This window comes from Mollisia scopiformis (genome assembly GCF_001500285.1).
Source record: "Mollisia scopiformis unplaced genomic scaffold LY89scaffold_5, whole genome shotgun sequence".
Lineage (NCBI taxonomy): Eukaryota > Fungi > Ascomycota > Leotiomycetes > Helotiales > Mollisiaceae > Mollisia > Mollisia scopiformis.
Window position 1 is genome coordinate 235,216 of NW_017263585.1, and position 17,041 is coordinate 252,256.

A 17,041-nucleotide genomic window follows, 5' to 3' on the forward strand; every position below is an offset into this window, starting at 1 on the left:
GTGTAACCCCCACGAGCGTTCCCCAGGAGGTTCGAGATCACGACATACGGAAGCATGCTTTTTCTGTGATTATGCAGATGAGCACCGTTGAGTGTCCGAACGGTTCTGGCGGTTGCTCGAACCACTATCACGTCTCCCTAGTACCCAGAACGATAATGGGGTACATATATAGGATGACATGATGTGCGTCCAGAGGTTAAAAGAAAACATGTTTCGAATTGCCAAACGTTCTGTTCAGAAGTGCACTGCCCCCCCCTAAGCGCATCTCTGAACGAATCGTTCCCCAACGGGTAGGTCTCCTTGTTACGAAAACGAGTTCGACATATAGATGGATTCATGCAAAGACAATATAGAAGATCCTCTCTTCAGCTTCACCAGGATATATGCACAGCGAAGCGAGTGACGCAGAGTGGCCAAAAAGAAGAGAAGTATCTTCGATTTCTTCTTGAAGTCCCGTCTATCCGCCAAACGCATCCCGGGTGGATCTTTGTATAGATCTTATAGGCAAGGGTACGGCTGCGGCTTATCGTTTCAATGTTTCACGTTTTTGCTCGGACTTCAACAAGCGGGCGCCAACTGACATTACTTACGCGTTCCGGCAGGAATGACATGCGCGGTTAAAGGCAGGATCTACCTCCATCTACACGCGCACAACGAGTCACATGCCAAAGGCTCGGTGCGTTTTTCGGCATTATGGCGCGCTTGAAGAGAGCACCGAGACGGCCACGGCTACTAGAGGATATTCGCGTCAAGTGATGGCCAAAGTTCCTTCAGCTCCGCTGCTCATGTGACAACTACCGCGTGCCTTGCTGGATGAAAGCTTCCCGACTGCAGCCGACTGCAGTCATTCTAACAAGTCCTTTGTCCAAGCATCATCGTACTCGAAAGAGTCACCCTTCCGATTCCCAATATGAGCCCCCTGATTACATGCAGCGCTTCGAATCCTGTTTTGGGAAGTTGTATCAAAAATGGTTTACGCTAGCCGGGCACTTGGAGATGTCTGAGGTTTCTTCTGGATCGCCACTAGAAGAACGGATCACCACCAGCACCCAAGCGTGGCTGGTTTAATTCCCGACCTCTTCAAAGTTGGAGAAATTGCCAATGCCGGTCTGGAGATGATGCGAAAAGAAGGCATCGCATGAACGTTGGTGGAGATCAGATGAATTAGCCGGGGATCATGATCGAATTTAAGTTAAGTTGAGTTAAGTTAAGGAGATGACGGGCACTCCGAGGTCGCGATCAGCGTTCTTGCTTCACCCGGAGTCATGATGCGATGCATCCTTCTATCTTTAGCACACAGCCACACTTGAACAGCTGCCTCAGGCATTCAACACATCTTAAGTTTCGGGCAAGGCGATATTCTGCCTAGAGATATGCAGACAACGCACTCTCTCTTCTCTTGCCACGATGTGCCTACGCAATCTTCATCGCCATGTCGCCTGAACTGAACAACGATCATGCCCGAAGCAGACCAACACGACCTGCACCTCGTCGACAGTGCGCTTCCACGATGCTCGACGCTCGACGCTCCTCCCCCGTGGCCGCAACGGGCGCCGTGGAACCTCCTCACCAAGTGTGCAGTTTCGAAGTCGAGGTTCCACATGATGGTGGGATGGCTTTTTCGTCACCACCCAATCACCGTGCAAAAGTGCCTAGCTCGAATATTCAACTTCACGACCTCCAACGAATGAGACTTCCAGATGGCCCTTTCACCTCACCTGACTTCCGACTAACCAGCCATCTCTCAGGGATGGGATGATTGCCATGATTCCCATCTCGATTCTACAGGTCGACGAGACTCGCGATATGTCCCCAACGGTCGAGGAGCCCGGAAATACTTTCGAGACTTGCGGCACGAGCTTCGACAAGAAATGCACCCAGACAGCAGCGTCCCGGTTGGTCTTACCCCATATCAAATCAGGAGAGACCCGAAGCTATTCATGCAGGAGACTCCAGTTCTGGAATCGAGGATTCTAAGTGAGGCCAATGTAGGGTCTCCCAGCTTCCGATATTCCCCAGTCTGCAACACAGGAGCTACTCTTGAAGCCATGCGGAGACTGATTCCATCACGCAGAGGAACACGATCGGGGGGCGCAAGATTATGTAGGTGTTTCACAATCTTCGAGAGGTCCTGCACGTTGCAGTGCAGTCCTTCTGCACGCTCATGCAAGTCATTGTCATGGAGAGACAGTATCTGATAGACTGCCTGCTTTCTCATGGCCCAGCCGCCTCGGCTGCTTTTTCCACAGCGTGAGTGCGACCGGTCTCTGCTTGACACAGCATGATCTTCAGCCCTAGCCACTCCTATTCTTGCCTCTCTCCAGAAGAAAGTTTCAACAGTCCCGTTACGGCACGTTGACTGGTGAGAGAGGCTCTTCAGCAATTTCATGATGCGGCTGACGGCGTTGAAACAATCTCGCAGAACATGGAAATGATGTTTCTAGGGCGATCGTCAGCCGGTGGAAGCGCATACCGTCGCAGCGATCACCAGGCTGGGGGTCGCAAGTGTCGCCGGCGCCCTGATGGATGCTGCAGCTCGCAGCGCAGAAAGCAGACCAGCAGCCGGGCCAGGGCATGGATCAGGGAAATACAGTGCACCATGGGCCATTACTCCGTAAGTGGGCCGAGGGACCAGTACGGTGCATGCAAAATATGCAGAGGCTTTCAGCTTACTACCGCAAGAGCTAGGACACAAAAAAACTAATACCCGGACTCGGCTTGCCCACCACCACCACCACTGCTGCCCAGCACGCAGATGCAGACCCAGCGAGCGCAAGTCCCGCAACGCGATGCATGCACTCAGTTGTGCACTGCCTCTCCTGCCCCAAAATTTTAGTTTTGGCGCACTGGGACACGATAGACAGGATCAAGCGAGCTCCCCTTCGGCGCGGACCACCCGCCAAGCTCGCCCTTAGTTGTACCTATAAGCCCCTCCTTCGCCTGTGTTGCCTACTTTCTTACCTCACCACGGTCTTCTTCGACCTTGTTCTTTGTTTTCAGGCGCAGTCAACCTTCCCATTCTTGGGACCGCCAGAAACACTCATACAATTCGTTTTATTATTCTTTCATTACCCTATTCTTTTGTGTTTCCCCAATTTGCCTCTTTCGCCGAGCTATCTAAACTCGTCGCCGTCCTCGGATTTCCGTCGCACTTAGTCTCGACATATTCCTTCCGTTCTCTCCTCACCACACCACTTACGCGATGCCTCCTCAACTACTGCCTGCCTCGGCGGCAGCTTTCGCACCCAGAGCAAACACGGTCAATGTCGTTCTAAGTTCCAAGGTGGAGCCATGGTTAACCCAGACGCTGAAGCGCATTAATCGCATCAAGCGCCCTCTCAACAGTGTACCACAACATCAAAGATGTCTGACCGAGACTCTATCCTCCTCGACCGCGATATGGACTCTCACCTCTCTGATGTTGCCAAAAGCGCCGGATTCCGAGTTGCGCAAGGACTCGAATCCTCTCATCGAAGCTCTGTTCAACTACCAACTCCTCCATGTCGAGGCCTATATTGTCCATGTGGATATGGTACTACGGAACGAGGTCGCATTCAAACTCACGCCCGACTCAATAGAATCCCTCATCGAATACCACAAGGACATCCATTGCGTGGACATATCTGCCAACACGTATAGCTGGTCTGAGAAGGAGATGCAGGTCAAGAAGCTACATGAAGAGTTCATTCAAGCTATCAATAAGTTTGTCTACCGAACGCATGTCTCTGCACTCGAGGGTCTCGAGGAGGATGGTGCTGGCGAGCTGTTATGTGGAAAAAGTGATGAAGTGAAGAACAACATTATGGGACTCTTCCTTCCATTGTTACCTCCTCCACCAAGGATCGTTGACGTTGTCCGACAACCACCGCTTTTACCTAGCTCTCCAGCTAACGCGAATTGGTGGTCTCAATCTACTCTTCCCTCATCTGTTCCAGCGCCAGTAGACTCGTGGAGAGTAATCCCATCAAGTCCAAGCACCACATCCTCAGTTGACTCGAACTCATTATGGGCCAGCATGGGTTTGACAGACATCCAACTCCCGTCACCAACGCCGTCCTACAGCCAGCCATACTCAACCTCGGCGATGTTCTACAGCTCACCTCAGGTCAGCGCCCCAATTCCATCACTTCCATTACCGAGCATGCTAGCGCAGCAGCCTTGCGGTATAAGTGTCGGATATGGCGGCTTCAATCAACCCTGGGACAGGTATCAAGAGTACGCGACTACGATGTGACAATCAAGGCCCAGTACTCTCACCAACTACTCTACTGCCCATTCCGGGTACTAGCACGGGCACCAACGATTCTCCAATGGCTTTCCAACCACACATCTGGACCCCCAAACAATCTGTTTGAGAAAATAGAGCGTCTGAGAACTTTAGCGGCATTGATACCACCGATTCGAGGGACAAACACGGCGTTTTTGAGCATCACCATCATCAGCGACTGAGCGACATTTTCGGGAACACAGAACCTCGACTCTTTTTCCTTTCTTTTCTCCTCGTACATAATGGATACCAACTTCCCTTTGTCGTTCTGATCTTTTAGCGTAGCGAGTACTTGTTTTTCCTGGGTCGGTTGTTTTTCACTTGAAGATATCAGACGCCGCTAGCTCGGTTTTCCTTTCACAAAGCATATGGCAGGACCGGGCGGGATTTTTTGAGAGCATTTTCTTGGGATTTTTAAATATCATAAAGACCAGTTACCCAAGAAGGGGGAACACGCAGCAATGCAGGACTCGGCGCGTCAGGGATACATTGATTGTTTTCTTTTCCTTTATGCTTTTCATCAATTCGGTCGTTGAATGTCCGATTTCGTTTGTCATGCGGTCATGTCTCCTGGGGGTTTTTAACGATCTTGTCATGATGTTTTTCGATACCCACGGATGCGTTTTTCTCGAGAGGTCAATGGGATGGGAATAGACTTGATGTCTTCTTACGACTTTTGGCTGGATACTGGGAATACACTTCTTTGCGGGATATCGGTGGGACTCATGATGGGTATTGGGAAACAAACAAGGAAAATCGGCATTTCCGGGCTGAGGAATTGAATGATCTGCGTGCGGACTCTTCTTCCTTTCAGTAGAGCGCGCTTGCGCGCTGACAGAACGACGGACGAAACGATTTGATGATGGAAACAGACGACACAAGACCTCTTCGCTGCGCGAAGTACGGAATAATTGTTAGTCGACCTGCCTGATCCATTTCCCATCCGGCAAACTTAATCAACCACCACCACTCAACCTCACCTCCTTCGAGCTTTTTCCATCAAATTTTTCTGGACGGATGTTTCCTGCGAGTCGGGATTACGGTGCCATGGGATTTTCGATCGATTGATCTTCGGAGCAAGGAAGGATGATGGGAAGGGTGGGGGGATTATAAGGCTTAGGAGGGGAGTGGCAAGGGCTGTAGCTCATCTCACTATATTCTCACACATTGCATTGCACTTCAGATCTCTAGTGTACTGGATGACTTTGACGCGTTGTAATGTTGGTGTGTGAGAGCGCTTGTATCTTTTTCCCCACTGCCGCGCGGTGGGAAAAGAACAGGCATGAGATGCTGGTGGAAACTTCGGATTCGAGATGTGTCTTTTTGTCCTGGCGACAAGAAAGCAAGCAAACTCACTCAGCTTTTTAGTATTTAAACAGTAATTGATAAAAAAAGAATCATCAACCAAAGCAAAGGTGTTTTTTCATCCTCTTGCATGTGTATTTGTTTTCCCCGCGAAAATCTTCGTTTGCTGTATCTGGTGTTCCGTCTTCAAACGTTGTGTCTTTCCTCAGCTCGTATAAGCGTGTCAGATGTCAGATTCGAATTCTTCCTTCCTTCCTTCCCTTCGGAAGAGAGGGTGTGGTGTGGTATGGTGTGGAGGGGTGAACAGAGTCGGATATTTCGGATGGTAGTCCCATTGGGCGTTTTACGGCATTACCATTTTTTTCAGCCTGAGCTCTGGCCCAAGGCTGACTTGAGATTTGGAGTATTTGCCCCCCTTCCACCTTCTTCTTGTTTTTAGGGTTCTGACTGACTTAACTTTTTTGCCACTTCGCATGAGATGGTTCGCGTCTATTCGCTTAGGGTTTTCAGCCAGTCAGGGGGGTGGAAGTGCAGATTGTGGCGGAGTAGTCGCCACCTGGGTTTGCCCCCTGAAAGGAGGAGAGGATCGATTGTTGGTTTTGTGTGGATTGCGGGCAAGATACTTGAATGAGGGTCTCCGCATGTTGGATCGGAGAGGTGAGCTGTGTGTTTAGGGCACAGCTGTCGCTGAGTAGTGGGAGCTGTCAGGCCGCCGCCGGTTTGAGCCGGCTGTATCGAGTTGCCTTTGTGGAAGGCTGTCGTGCATTGTTACTGGAATGGCCGAAGGCGAGTGGTTGAATGTACGTTGTTTCCTACGTGAGCATGTTGGGGAAATACCCCCTTTCTCTCAGCTGCCACCGACTGCGTGGTGCGGAGCGTGGGGAGATGATCCTTCGATCTTCGGTTGTGAGACGTACTCCGTAGTCAGGTACAGATCGAGTGTTTTGTTGTGTATCGGAGGATAGAGACATTTGCCCTTTGGTGTTTTAGTTGGATGATAGGCTGGTGGTCTTCTGCGGGTATCTGTAGCAATTGTGTCACTTTGTACCTTTCCAGCCGTCTACGCTTTGCCACTGGATACACATGAGGCGAATCACAGTACATTATCCACTGATGATCTCAGGCTACCTGCAGGACGTTGAAACTCCAGAATTTGGGTGGTCTCGGCGGAGGATCTTGACCTACCAGAACGTATGGCGATTCTGTGTAGCGAGATGGACTCTGGTGGATAATTCTACGTCGCCAAAGTCGCCGTTTCCGAAGGCCTGGAACGTGAGAGAGGGGTTCTACATGGTTTATTGTGTGATGAGAGGGTATGAAGTACAGTGTTCCCCCTTGATCATATGTTAGCTTGTCAGAAATATGGAGACATGCTGCTTCAATCTGAAGAGAGTGGATGGACAGAATTTGGATAAAGATTTAAATTCGGTCAGTGATTGAGTACTTTGAAACGGCATAAGTTCTCTCATTTCAAGTTGGAGTAAAAAAAATCGAGTGGCAAGCAGTTATATAACATCTGATCAGGGAGTTACACTGGACGCCGAAAACGCTGTCGCCTTTTTATTTCTCGTTCCTCTTCGTTAGAACGAAAGGATTGGATTGTTTTCTTCCTGGCGGAGATGTTACTACCTCTGTAACCCCTATTCTCTGGGATGGACTGTACGTACATGTCCCCACCGAAGCTTCCCGTGCAAGTCGAGGGGCTGGTATCGATCGAATATCCGTATGAGGAGACACTGTGTGAGCAGTATGTACTACTTGCCGTCTCACCACTGAGGACAGGACCCTGCGACATAATGAATGTCCGAACTCTGATCGTTATCTCATTGTCTCGCACGATTTATGTTAGTGATTCATATCCCACAACCTACTACTGAAAGACCATTTCATATATCCGTGGCTTTTGGAAGTATTTGACCACTTGTATTTTTCGAACTCAAATGCATCTAAGAATCCATTGATGATTGTCTTGGAGCCGAGATGAATATGAGGACTGCCTCTAAGGATTGTAGAAATTATAGCTTGAAGCAACATTGAATCTCGAAAGGTCGGCAAACTAAAGTACTTTGAAAACACAAAACAGAAAGCGCTACAACTTCATGACTTTAGGGCCAAGACAAGCTTCCAATGCAGCAGAAATCTCAGAGTCAGTGGTGGTACCGCTGTGTTAGTCTGGGCATGGTATATGCAGCGATTAATCTGAGCTCCACTTGGCAATAAGCAAGCCCTGACCGAGTCTTGCTCACGATTGTCCTTGCTCTCGATGTTTGTTTGAGGCGACGCGACTTCCCCAATCAGACGAAAAGAGAAGGAAGTCTTAGTAGCGCGAATATAAATCCCCTTTCCCCTTCCGCTACCTTCGGATTCCTCCTCGTGTGATGTTCTTTTTTCCTGAATAGAGGTCGCGAGGAAAAGGAATGCATAATATGTTGTCAAAGTCCTGAATTTCCAGGGATATTAAAAGCTTCAAATTTTGAAAATTTGATATTCGAATGTCGGTAGAATATTGTAGGATTGTAGGACGGCCTTAAATTCAGAGCACTGAGAAGTCCAGTCGATGTATTAATACACCTCACTTAGGACACTATGCTCAAAAGTGAAAGCGTCTTTTGGGCATAATCAAACCACCCACTAATTGCCTTGTAATTGTCTTGCCATGCGGCTCGCGAGACGCTATAAACTGCTTAGCTTCAACTTTGAATTCTCATTTTTAATCGCGAGGCCTCCAACTTAGAAAGGGAATGCTTGCGCAGCCAAAAAAAAGAGATGGAAGGAAAGGGGGGAGAAGACGGGCCGAAAGTGGATTAGCGCATAACTCTACTCGGCTAAATATACCTAGGTACTCTTTCACTCGCTTCCAGATTTCGACTTCCCAAGCTGCAGGAAATTGACCGTTATGCCATGCTCCAAGTGCAAATGTGCACGCAAACTTCCTGCCAAATCCCATCTTTTCGATAATTGTGCGTCGTACTCCTCCTATACTGCGCGGACTATGACTGCCAAGATGTCTTATTGGTCGGCTTTTAGCTGAGCAGAGGACTGATGCAGACTGCACGCTCAATCACCCCTTCATGACAGAACATTCGCAAAGAAGGATCTAGGCCCTTTTATGCTTCTGCTCTGATATCGACCAGACCGGACACCGCAGCATATCGGCGGTCAACCTTCCACTTTATACTTTCTTTTCTTGTCATGAGATAGGACGGCTGCATCGGCAGGGTGCCAATGCCTTATCACATCGTCGAAGATGTGGGGAAATCCCCTGCCAAGTTTCCACAAACATGTCGGTTGCGAACCGAACAGGAATTCCTCCCCGGACAGATCCCAGTTGGCTCGTCATACGTCCACTGATAAATATCGATCTTCACCCTTGGAGATGAGATCACAAAGCGTGATCCATGTTCTACAAGGTCTGCTGCTGCCGGTCATGGTACCTGAAAGGGGATATTTTCATTTGATTTTCAACGTTCGTTCTTACCGCGTCCAGAGTTCGATAAGATTGGGAAGCCTTGCAGGGACGAGGGCTCTGACCTTAAATGAACTGGAGAACCGCTCCTTTTTTGGTCGCTCTTGATTCAATCTCTAAGGACATCTCCTGAGGCTGAGTTCAGTCGCGTATTATGGAGCGTGGTACCTGAAAAATACTTAACTGTCGAGCTGATCTTTTAAGTTCATCCTTATTCAATTGCCTTTCTTTCATTCTTTCGACATGTTACTGGTCGCGCGCCTCTTGGCGCTTTTAGCTTTCCTGGAATGCTGCACAGCATTGGTCAATCGCCCAAATTACGCCCAAATTAAGTTGGATACCCAAACTCTGCAATCTTCGACAATCGAGAAGCGTGACTCGTTACCGGCAGGATATGTTGCTGCTCCATATTATCCAACACCGAAAGGAGGATGGGTTTCCAATTGGACGGCAGCCTATGAGAAGGCGAAGGTAGTCGTTGCGAATATGTAAGCCTCTGTCTTTGCTCTATGAAATTGAGTTTTGCTACAATAATCAATTTGGCCTTTCTCATGGACTGACAAAACAAAGGACTCTAGCAGAGAAAGTCAATTTGACCACTGGAACAGGCGAATTGATGGGACCATGTGTTGGCAATACTGGATCAGCTCTGAGGTTCGGCATCCCAAACCTCTGTCTACAGGACTCTGCACTCGGTGTTGCCGATACCGATAACATCACAGCTTTCCCAGCTGGAGTGACCGTTGGTGCCACATGGAACAAAGCTCTAGCTTATGCGAGAGGTTATGCTTTGGGTGAAGAAGCACGAGGAAAAGGTGTCAATATTCAACTCGGCCCGGTAGTTGGCCCAATTGGACGAAAACCAAGAGGGGGGCGTGGCTGGGAAGGATTTGGGACTGACCCAGTTCTTCAAGCTATTGGTGCATCGGAATCGATCAAAGGTATCCAGGCCAACGGCGTCATCGCGACAATCAAGCACTTCATTGGCAATGAACAGGAAGCTTATAGAATGGACATCATTCCTCATGGGCTCATGAGAGCTTATTCTTCAAATATCGATGATCGAACACTCCATGAACTTTATGCTTGGCCATTTGCGGAAGCTATCAGATCAGGAGTGGGAGCCGTAATGACTTCTTACAACGAAGTAAATGGAAGTGCTGCGAGTCAAAATAGCTACATGATCAATGGTTTGCTGAAGGATGAGATGGGTTTCCAGGGACTCGTACGTCAAACCCTGTCATGCGGAACCCAAAAACTGACAACTGCAGGTTATGACTGATTGGCTTGCCCAGATCGGTGGGGTCAGCAGCGCTCTGGCTGGCCTTGACATGGCAATGCCAGGTGATGGAGATATTCCATTTTTAGGGCTGGCTTACTGGGCATATGAGTTATCGACCAGCATCTTGAACGGAACGGTTCCCGTTGATCGCCTGAACGACATGGCAACTCGTATTGTTGCGACCTGGTACCAGATGGGACAGGACCAAGATTACCCGCTACCAAACTTCTCTGCAAATACTGCAGATCCTACTGGCCTGTGCTACCCGGCGGCTCTATTTTCTCCTACTTGTGTTACCAACGAATATGTCGATGTCCAGGCAGATCATGCTGTTGTAGCACGAAATGTCTCTAGAGAAGCGATCACGATGTTGAAAAATGTCAACAACACTCTCCCGCTGTCGACTTCAGCGTCCCTGAAAATCTTTGGCACAGATGCTGAGGCAAATCCTAATGGTGTCAACTCTTGCAATGAGCGAGCATGTGATGAGGGGACTCTTGGCATGGGATGGGGAAGTGGTGAGTTTTTTGGTGTTTGATAACTCTCGAGACTTTCTAACACGTACAGGTACCGCAAACTATCCTTCCTTTGACGCTCCTATCGATGCTATCAAACGGAAAGCTGCAAACGTCACTTACTATGCCACGGACACTTTCCCTTCCAGCGCCACAGTTGTGGCTGGAGACATCGCTATTGTCTTCATCAACAGTGACTCTGGAGAGAATCAAGACACAGTCGAAGGAAATGATGGCGATCGATCATCTAGCGGTCTGTACGCATGGCATGGTGGAGATGCTCTTGTCGAGGCAGCAGCAGCCAAATACTCGACAGTGGTTGTAGTTGTTCATACAGTTGGTCCTATCCTGGTCGAAAACTGGATCGCTCTCCCATCCGTCAAAGCCGTGCTCTTTGCGTACCTTCCAGGTCAAGAAGCCGGTGATTCCTTGACTGATATCCTTTTTGGAGATTACTCACCCAGTGGTCACCTACCATGGTCTATTCCCGTGGCAGAGGACGACTACCCAGCTTCTCTATCACTTCTAGGCTTCGAACTCTTCCAAGTCCAGGACACGTACTCCGAAGGCCTGTACATCGACTACCGCTACTTGAACAAGAACAACATCTCATCCCGTTTCCCGTTCGGGCACGGTCTATCTTACACAAATTTCTCTCTCACCAGCGCAACAATCACAGCCGTAACGCCTCTCTCCTCCCTCCCACCCGCACGTTCGCCAAAACCAACTTCCACAATCCCAACTTACAGTACCGCCATCCCGCCTGCATCCGAAGTCGCTTACCCAGCGGGCTTCAACGCAATCTGGCGATACCTCTACCCCTACCTCGACGACCCATCCTCCATCACCGCAACAGGGACATTCGACTACCCAACTGGCTACACTAACGTCTCGCAACCCGACCCCCCAGCCGGTGGCTCCCAAGGCGGCAACCCCGCGCTCTGGGACACCATGTACACCTTCTCGGTCAACGTAACCAACACCGGTTCCTACGCCGGGAAACAAACCGTGATGCTCTTCGTGCAGTACCCCTCCGACTCCGCATGGGATACACCCATCATCCAGCTCCGAGACTTTGAGAAGACGGACGAGCTCGCGATAGGAGCGAGCGAGACGGTGAGTCTGAGTGTTACGAGGAAGGATCTTAGTATCTGGGATGTGGTGCAGCAGAATTGGGTTATTCCTGTTAGTTCGACGGAGCCGTTTTTGTTTTGGATTGGGAGTAGTTCAGGGAACTTGACGTTGGCGTGTGAGAGTCTGAGTGGGGAGTGTACGGATGGGAGGGCGAGTCCTGTGGTTTGAGATGCGTTGAGGTTGGAAAGTCAAAAGGATGTACTGTTGAGGTAATGAATATATAGGTAATGAGCATCAATAAAGTAATATATATTGGATACCATCAAGATTATGAATTGGAAAGCTTGAAATATTGATATGCCGTGCCTCAGTGCTCATTGTTACGTGGAATGCTGAGAAGGTGGTATGGGAAGGTTTTGTGTGATCTTGTACTTCAAGGGGTATAAGCGGGCGGGTTTAGAAAGTTGTTCCTGCTGCTACTGGTTTTGCGATGTGCAACAAAACAAATTCTTGGATAAAAGCTTAGGACAGACATTAACAAAGGTTGCTGCTACTGCTGGTCTTGCGGCGTGCAACAAAACCAAATGCTTGAATATCAGGTCAGTACAGACATTAACAAAGGTTAAAAGTCACCAGGATAATTTTGATATTCTAAGGCGAGGATCTTGCATTCAACATCATAATCATTGGCCGGCCGTCACCACTTGAGCAATAGAACCGTTGAATAATTTAACATAGAATACATTCTCGTGAAACGTGAGTCGTTAAATCCTCTAGAACACCCTCGCTATGCAAAAAAGGCACCTCCGCTCACTGTCCAAAGCCATCTTACACACCGAACGCCCTTTAAGCACCAATCTTCCTATCAACTCCCAGTCCAATACCCTTCGCCCTACCTTTTAGAATTGCTTCCAGTGCTCTTCCTACCGCATTTAAATCTCCCAGTAAAGTTACATGTCCTCGATCGCTCGAGATTCGTCCTCCGTATACAGCTTTGTATCCTTCTGGTAGCATAGCTTCCTTGGCTAAGCAAACCCCATCTCCGCTGGCAAATGCAAGATTGTCGTACGAGTCAGAGCACGGAATACCTTCTCGACCATCAACTTTCGCGCCGTAAACAGTTGGTATCGATTTCCCATAGATCAAGGCCAAGGGTGGATATCGATTCTCTTCTGAAAGTTCTGACTTGAAGTGCAGTTCCTGCTTGAATTTCTTGGTTTCCGCGAGAGTGCGCTTGAGGTATGCAATAGCCTTCTCTCGTGGGATGGTAACTGCTGTAGATATAGACTGGTTCGTGCTCTGTCCTTTACTGACCGGATTAGAGCTGCTACCCATTTGAGGAGCCAACGTTCTATCAGTTCCACCTTCCGCGGCGCGAAGGACATCCGCAGCGCGCGTAGCCATCGTCGGAGGTGATTGTGCCTGTGAATTGTCCATTTTCTCACTAAAACTTGAAGACAGTGGAGATGACGAGCCAGAAGTAGACTTCTTGCCGGGAATAGGAAGACTCAACAAGCTTGCAGGCATATTGAGAAGGCTGCCTAGGCCTCCAGTGGGTTGGTTCCGTGGCGGTAACGGTGGGTCGGTACATGGAGACCAACGATATTTGATCCAATTGTCTAAATCGAAAAAGTCGACAGGGTATTGTTCCTTGGTGTGCAGATCAAGGAAACAACGACCGTCTTCAGGTAGAAGGAGGAAGCTCGTCCGTAGGGTGAAATTGACTTGGGCTGTCAAGACGCGAGAACTCAACAATACAGCATCGCCGTTCCTTAATGGGCCCAGAATATTGACACAAGCATGAGGGACTCCAGCATATACCACTCCAGAAAACAATTCTGGTCTGTGATTCACAACATGTCGTGTAATGAGACCACCCAAGCTATGTGCAAGAACAATAGCACCACGAGGTCCTGATGATCCGTCCTGACCTGGTTGATTGGAGGGGAGCTTTTCAAGAAACTCGGTCAGTTTTCGACTTAGAAGATGTGGACTTAATCGCCAATCGTAGCCATAGTCCCAGACACGAAGCTTCCCATTTCGAGCATTTTCACACTCGGAAAGGCGCTTGAATAGCCGTTTACTGATATCCACAGGGCCGATATTTTGCAACATTCCAGATGCATATATGGTTTCTGGCATACGCTCTTCATCTTCTGGTTCGAGGCCAACCTCCAAATCGACCTTTCGAATGTTAAGACCAACTTTCACTGGCACCCATACCTGTCGGTTTGTCTGAGTAGACCGAAGGACTGATCCTCTGTAGCCTCCCATAATGACAATGTCGCCAGTCAGCGACTCCATAGCACGATCAAGGAAACTCGAATTCGGACCTTCGGCAACGGGTCGCACAGTTTCAGCTGCTGCTTCTGGTCGTGATACCGCAGCTCCAACCATACCCGGGGTGACCGTTGGATTCGCGATGGCATTTGGTTTTCTCTTCGTAACCACTGCTGGTAAAATACCTGGTACTGGATCAGTATAGGACCTCCATCTTGCTGGCACATTTGCGGAATTCAAAAAGTTCATGCTGAAACTAAAGCTGGACACGCGGGGTAGGCTGGGCATACTGGGCATCTGAGGCATCCGGAAACTGGATCTGTCCTGTAGAGAGTCTCTAATCGCCTTGACACGTGAATTCACTTGCTCGTGGTGATTTTCGAATCTCGTATCGTCGCCAAGTGACGAAGCCCTAGATAGGGAGTGATATAGTAGAGAATCATCAGAAGTACTTCGACGCAGAACCTTTGGCCTGTGTGGTCTTGCGCCTGTATTTTGGCGTATTAACGTATCCGGCGGTGATGCAGCTATAGGTGCAAATGCTCGAGACTTAGGTGAGGACCCGCCTTGAGGAGAGCCTCCAGAGTTTGATGAAGCTCCCGACTGACTTGGATTTGAGATCCTGGCATCCCTGGGCATGCGTTGCGGTGACACAGATTTTGGCTTGTGACTGGTACTGGAATTGCCGAACAAATTTGGTAGACCTTTTGGCAGGAACTTCTTCAGCGCTTCTGCTCCACCAGAAAGAGAACGTGTTCTGACTGTGTCAAAGACGCCTTGAAGTGACGATTGTGGAGGTCCATCTGGGCGTTGCACGGCTAGCGTTTTTGGGCCAGCATGCCATGGTGTTATAGGCATGGTATCATCTTCCAGCTTTGGTGATGGCAGTCTCCCCAATGACAATCCTTCACTGGGTTTTGTTGGTTTAGGTGTGGCTTCTCTCTGTATTGTATCCGCAGACGTATTAACCGCTGTAGAGTGTGATGTTGGTAGTGACTCGTAAAGATTGTTCTCGTCCGCTGCTGGAGGTGTCTCATCCCCACTGTCGAAGTAGCCCCCTCCCTCAAGCTCTTCCATAGCCGCAGCTCTTTCTAACGCGGGAGTTCTGGGAGACTTAAGGCGGGTTGCCATTCGACTCATCGATGGCTCCACGAGGGATTGAGCATCCTCATCAGATATAGCGGATACAGTCATTCCTTCTGTGTATTCGTCGTCGTAGTCATCGAGTACTTCGTGGATGTTGGCTGGAGCGTGGAAAGGCTGAGGGTTTCTAGAAGAAAAGCTGACATTTTGATCGCTTGGAATTTGCTTCCCGGGAAATTCCCTCCCGCTGACTGGCGCAGTTTCTTTCTGAATGTCGGCCATTGTGTCAATTCGGAGCACCGGCCGGTGAAGCTGATATTCCAGAGGGAAATGTACGAGAAGGATTGGGTAGGCTGTGCACAAACCGGAAGGCGCGGAGAACTGTTACGATAAGAAGTTAGGCTCTATGAAGTATTTTGTGGAAATGCTTACTTTCAAAGCCTCCCGCGGCGTATGGTCATCGATTGATCATGTCATGAACCAGTGTGCAGAACACATTTAAAGAGAAGAAATCTGGTAAGAGAAACCTTGATTTGTTGATGTTGCGCTGGCCTACGAACTGAGCTCAGCCGCCCCTTGCCCCTCCCCTCAAAGAAGCGAGGCTAATTGACGTCAGCCAAATTCCCTGGAGAGGTGAGACATCTCACACGGATGGCAGAACTTCAGACGAAAGCTCAAGGAAAGGAAAGATAAATTTCACATTGTGCTCAAGATGGCTCAAGAAACTTCTTTTGGGAACCTCGCAAGGCTGAGATCCTGGAGAAATGATTGCGCGAAGCCCACTCGGCATGGCAAGCTATCGGTCCAATCAATTGGTTTGCCCAGACGTTGGGTCAGGAACTGCACGGCATTTCAATTCCTTCATCGAGTAACGAAGAAGGCAATTGCAATATGCATACCTTCGTAGATACCTTCGTACCTAGTTGGTATATGCAACTGTTGGGAAGACAAAAATAACCTGCATATATGTGTCAGCCCACATACAGCTGCTTTGTGATTTCCGTTACATCTTGGTCATATCTATACTCAGCATACGTCGCATTCTTTCCAGTGAGGTTAAGAAGGGAAAAGATTTCAGCGGCGTAGCTGCTGCTTACAGTCATGTACCTGGGTACCCAAACTTCAATTGGAATATCTATCAGCAGTACTATTACGTGGCTCAATCTAATTACTTGACCATGTTTTTGTCTTCTTCCACGGTTCACAAGTGTGCTATTCCATGTATTCTGCCAGGTTTTAACGCTGAAATGAGATGCAAGACTTTGAGTTCCACGACTTACAATATCCGAGATTGCTTGCAGGTTTCCCAAATGGGAACTGAAGGTTGGTCGGGTTGAGTCGCAATGAAACTCTTTCTGTGTGACCAAGTTAAGGATTAAAGCAGCTGGAATTTTGTATGCCTAGATACATGGTAGAGAGAATTCGGTGATGTGGCAATGCTTGTGTAATATTTCCCCATTCTGAGTCCTGTCTGTATTCGTCCACTCGACCAAAAGCTGCGTTTGACTTACACATATCCAGAATTGATGAATGTACCAGTAACAAACAGTTGTCATTAGCTTTCAGACTGGCGCTCTGGCGCTCTCTTCCACCAACTCAACCTGTCACCACCTCAGCTATCAGTCAAAGTTGTCTGAAGGTTGAAGCTGTCTGAGCGTTGAAGTTGACCATGAGATACTTTGCAAATTTTCGAGCATTCATCTACATAAGGATGCACATCGTACTGAACTTAGAATCACTTCCCCCTCATCACCCCAAGTCTCATCGCT

The 17,041-nt window shown here is 48.8% G+C and overlaps 4 protein-coding genes across 4 annotated transcripts; 3 read left to right on the forward strand and 1 right to left on the reverse strand.

The window, feature by feature from the left end:
- Positions 1 to 1,432: 1,432 nt before the first annotated feature.
- Positions 1,433 to 2,618, forward strand: LY89DRAFT_665414 (uncharacterized protein; the record flags this gene model as incomplete). The annotated part of the gene is made up of 4 exons (XM_018212841.1): positions 1,433 to 1,607; positions 1,738 to 2,103; positions 2,150 to 2,250; positions 2,445 to 2,618. The coding sequence occupies 4 exons, from the start codon at positions 1,433 to 1,435 to the stop codon at positions 2,616 to 2,618; spliced, it is 816 nt and encodes a 271-aa protein (XP_018075294.1).
- A 177-nt stretch (positions 2,619 to 2,795) lies between these two features.
- Positions 2,796 to 4,249, forward strand: LY89DRAFT_419878 (uncharacterized protein). The gene has a single exon (XM_018207400.1). It carries the CDS (start codon positions 3,203 to 3,205, stop codon positions 4,232 to 4,234), a length of 1,032 nt encoding a protein of 343 aa, XP_018075295.1. The 5' UTR covers positions 2,796 to 3,202; the 3' UTR covers positions 4,235 to 4,249.
- Positions 4,250 to 9,006: 4,757 nt separating this feature from the next.
- LY89DRAFT_715245 (uncharacterized protein) lies at positions 9,007 to 12,204 on the forward strand. Its single transcript, XM_018218188.1, has 4 exons — positions 9,007 to 9,526; positions 9,609 to 10,263; positions 10,310 to 10,838; positions 10,888 to 12,204. Exons 1-4 carry the CDS (start codon positions 9,282 to 9,284, stop codon positions 12,135 to 12,137), a joined length of 2,679 nt encoding a protein of 892 aa, XP_018075296.1. The 5' UTR covers positions 9,007 to 9,281; the 3' UTR covers positions 12,138 to 12,204.
- A 375-nt stretch (positions 12,205 to 12,579) lies between these two features.
- On the reverse strand, positions 12,580 to 15,809 carry LY89DRAFT_681574 (uncharacterized protein). The gene is made up of 3 exons (XM_018214325.1): positions 15,705 to 15,809; positions 14,480 to 15,653; positions 12,580 to 14,374 (listed from the first exon to the last, which is right to left on the reverse strand). Exons 2-3 carry the CDS (start codon positions 15,552 to 15,554, stop codon positions 12,756 to 12,758), a joined length of 2,694 nt encoding a protein of 897 aa, XP_018075297.1. The 5' UTR covers positions 15,555 to 15,653; positions 15,705 to 15,809; the 3' UTR covers positions 12,580 to 12,755.
- Between the last annotated feature and the right edge of the window lie 1,232 nt (positions 15,810 to 17,041).

Excerpts from the sequence above, each read along its gene's own strand:
- LY89DRAFT_419878 (XM_018207400.1), top strand. The coding sequence starts at position 3,203 with ATGCCTCCTCAACTACTGCCTGCCTCGGCGGCAGCTTTCGCACCCAGA.
- LY89DRAFT_715245 (XM_018218188.1), top strand. The coding sequence starts at position 9,282 with ATGTTACTGGTCGCGCGCCTCTTGGCGCTTTTAGCTTTCCTGGAATGC. Across the intron at positions 10,264-10,309 it reads AGATGGGTTTCCAGGGACTC|GTTATGACTGATTGGCTTGC; the intron begins GTACGTCAAACC and ends TGACAACTGCAG. Across the intron at positions 10,839-10,887 it reads TGGCATGGGATGGGGAAGTG|GTACCGCAAACTATCCTTCC; the intron begins GTGAGTTTTTTG and ends TAACACGTACAG.
- LY89DRAFT_681574 (XM_018214325.1), bottom strand. The coding sequence starts at position 15,554 with ATGGCCGACATTCAGAAAGAAACTGCGCCAGTCAGCGGGAGGGAATTT. Across the intron at positions 14,375-14,479 it reads CCGGATGCCTCAGATGCCCA|GTATTTTACCAGCAGTGGTT; the intron begins GTATGCCCAGCC and ends ATCCAGTACCAG.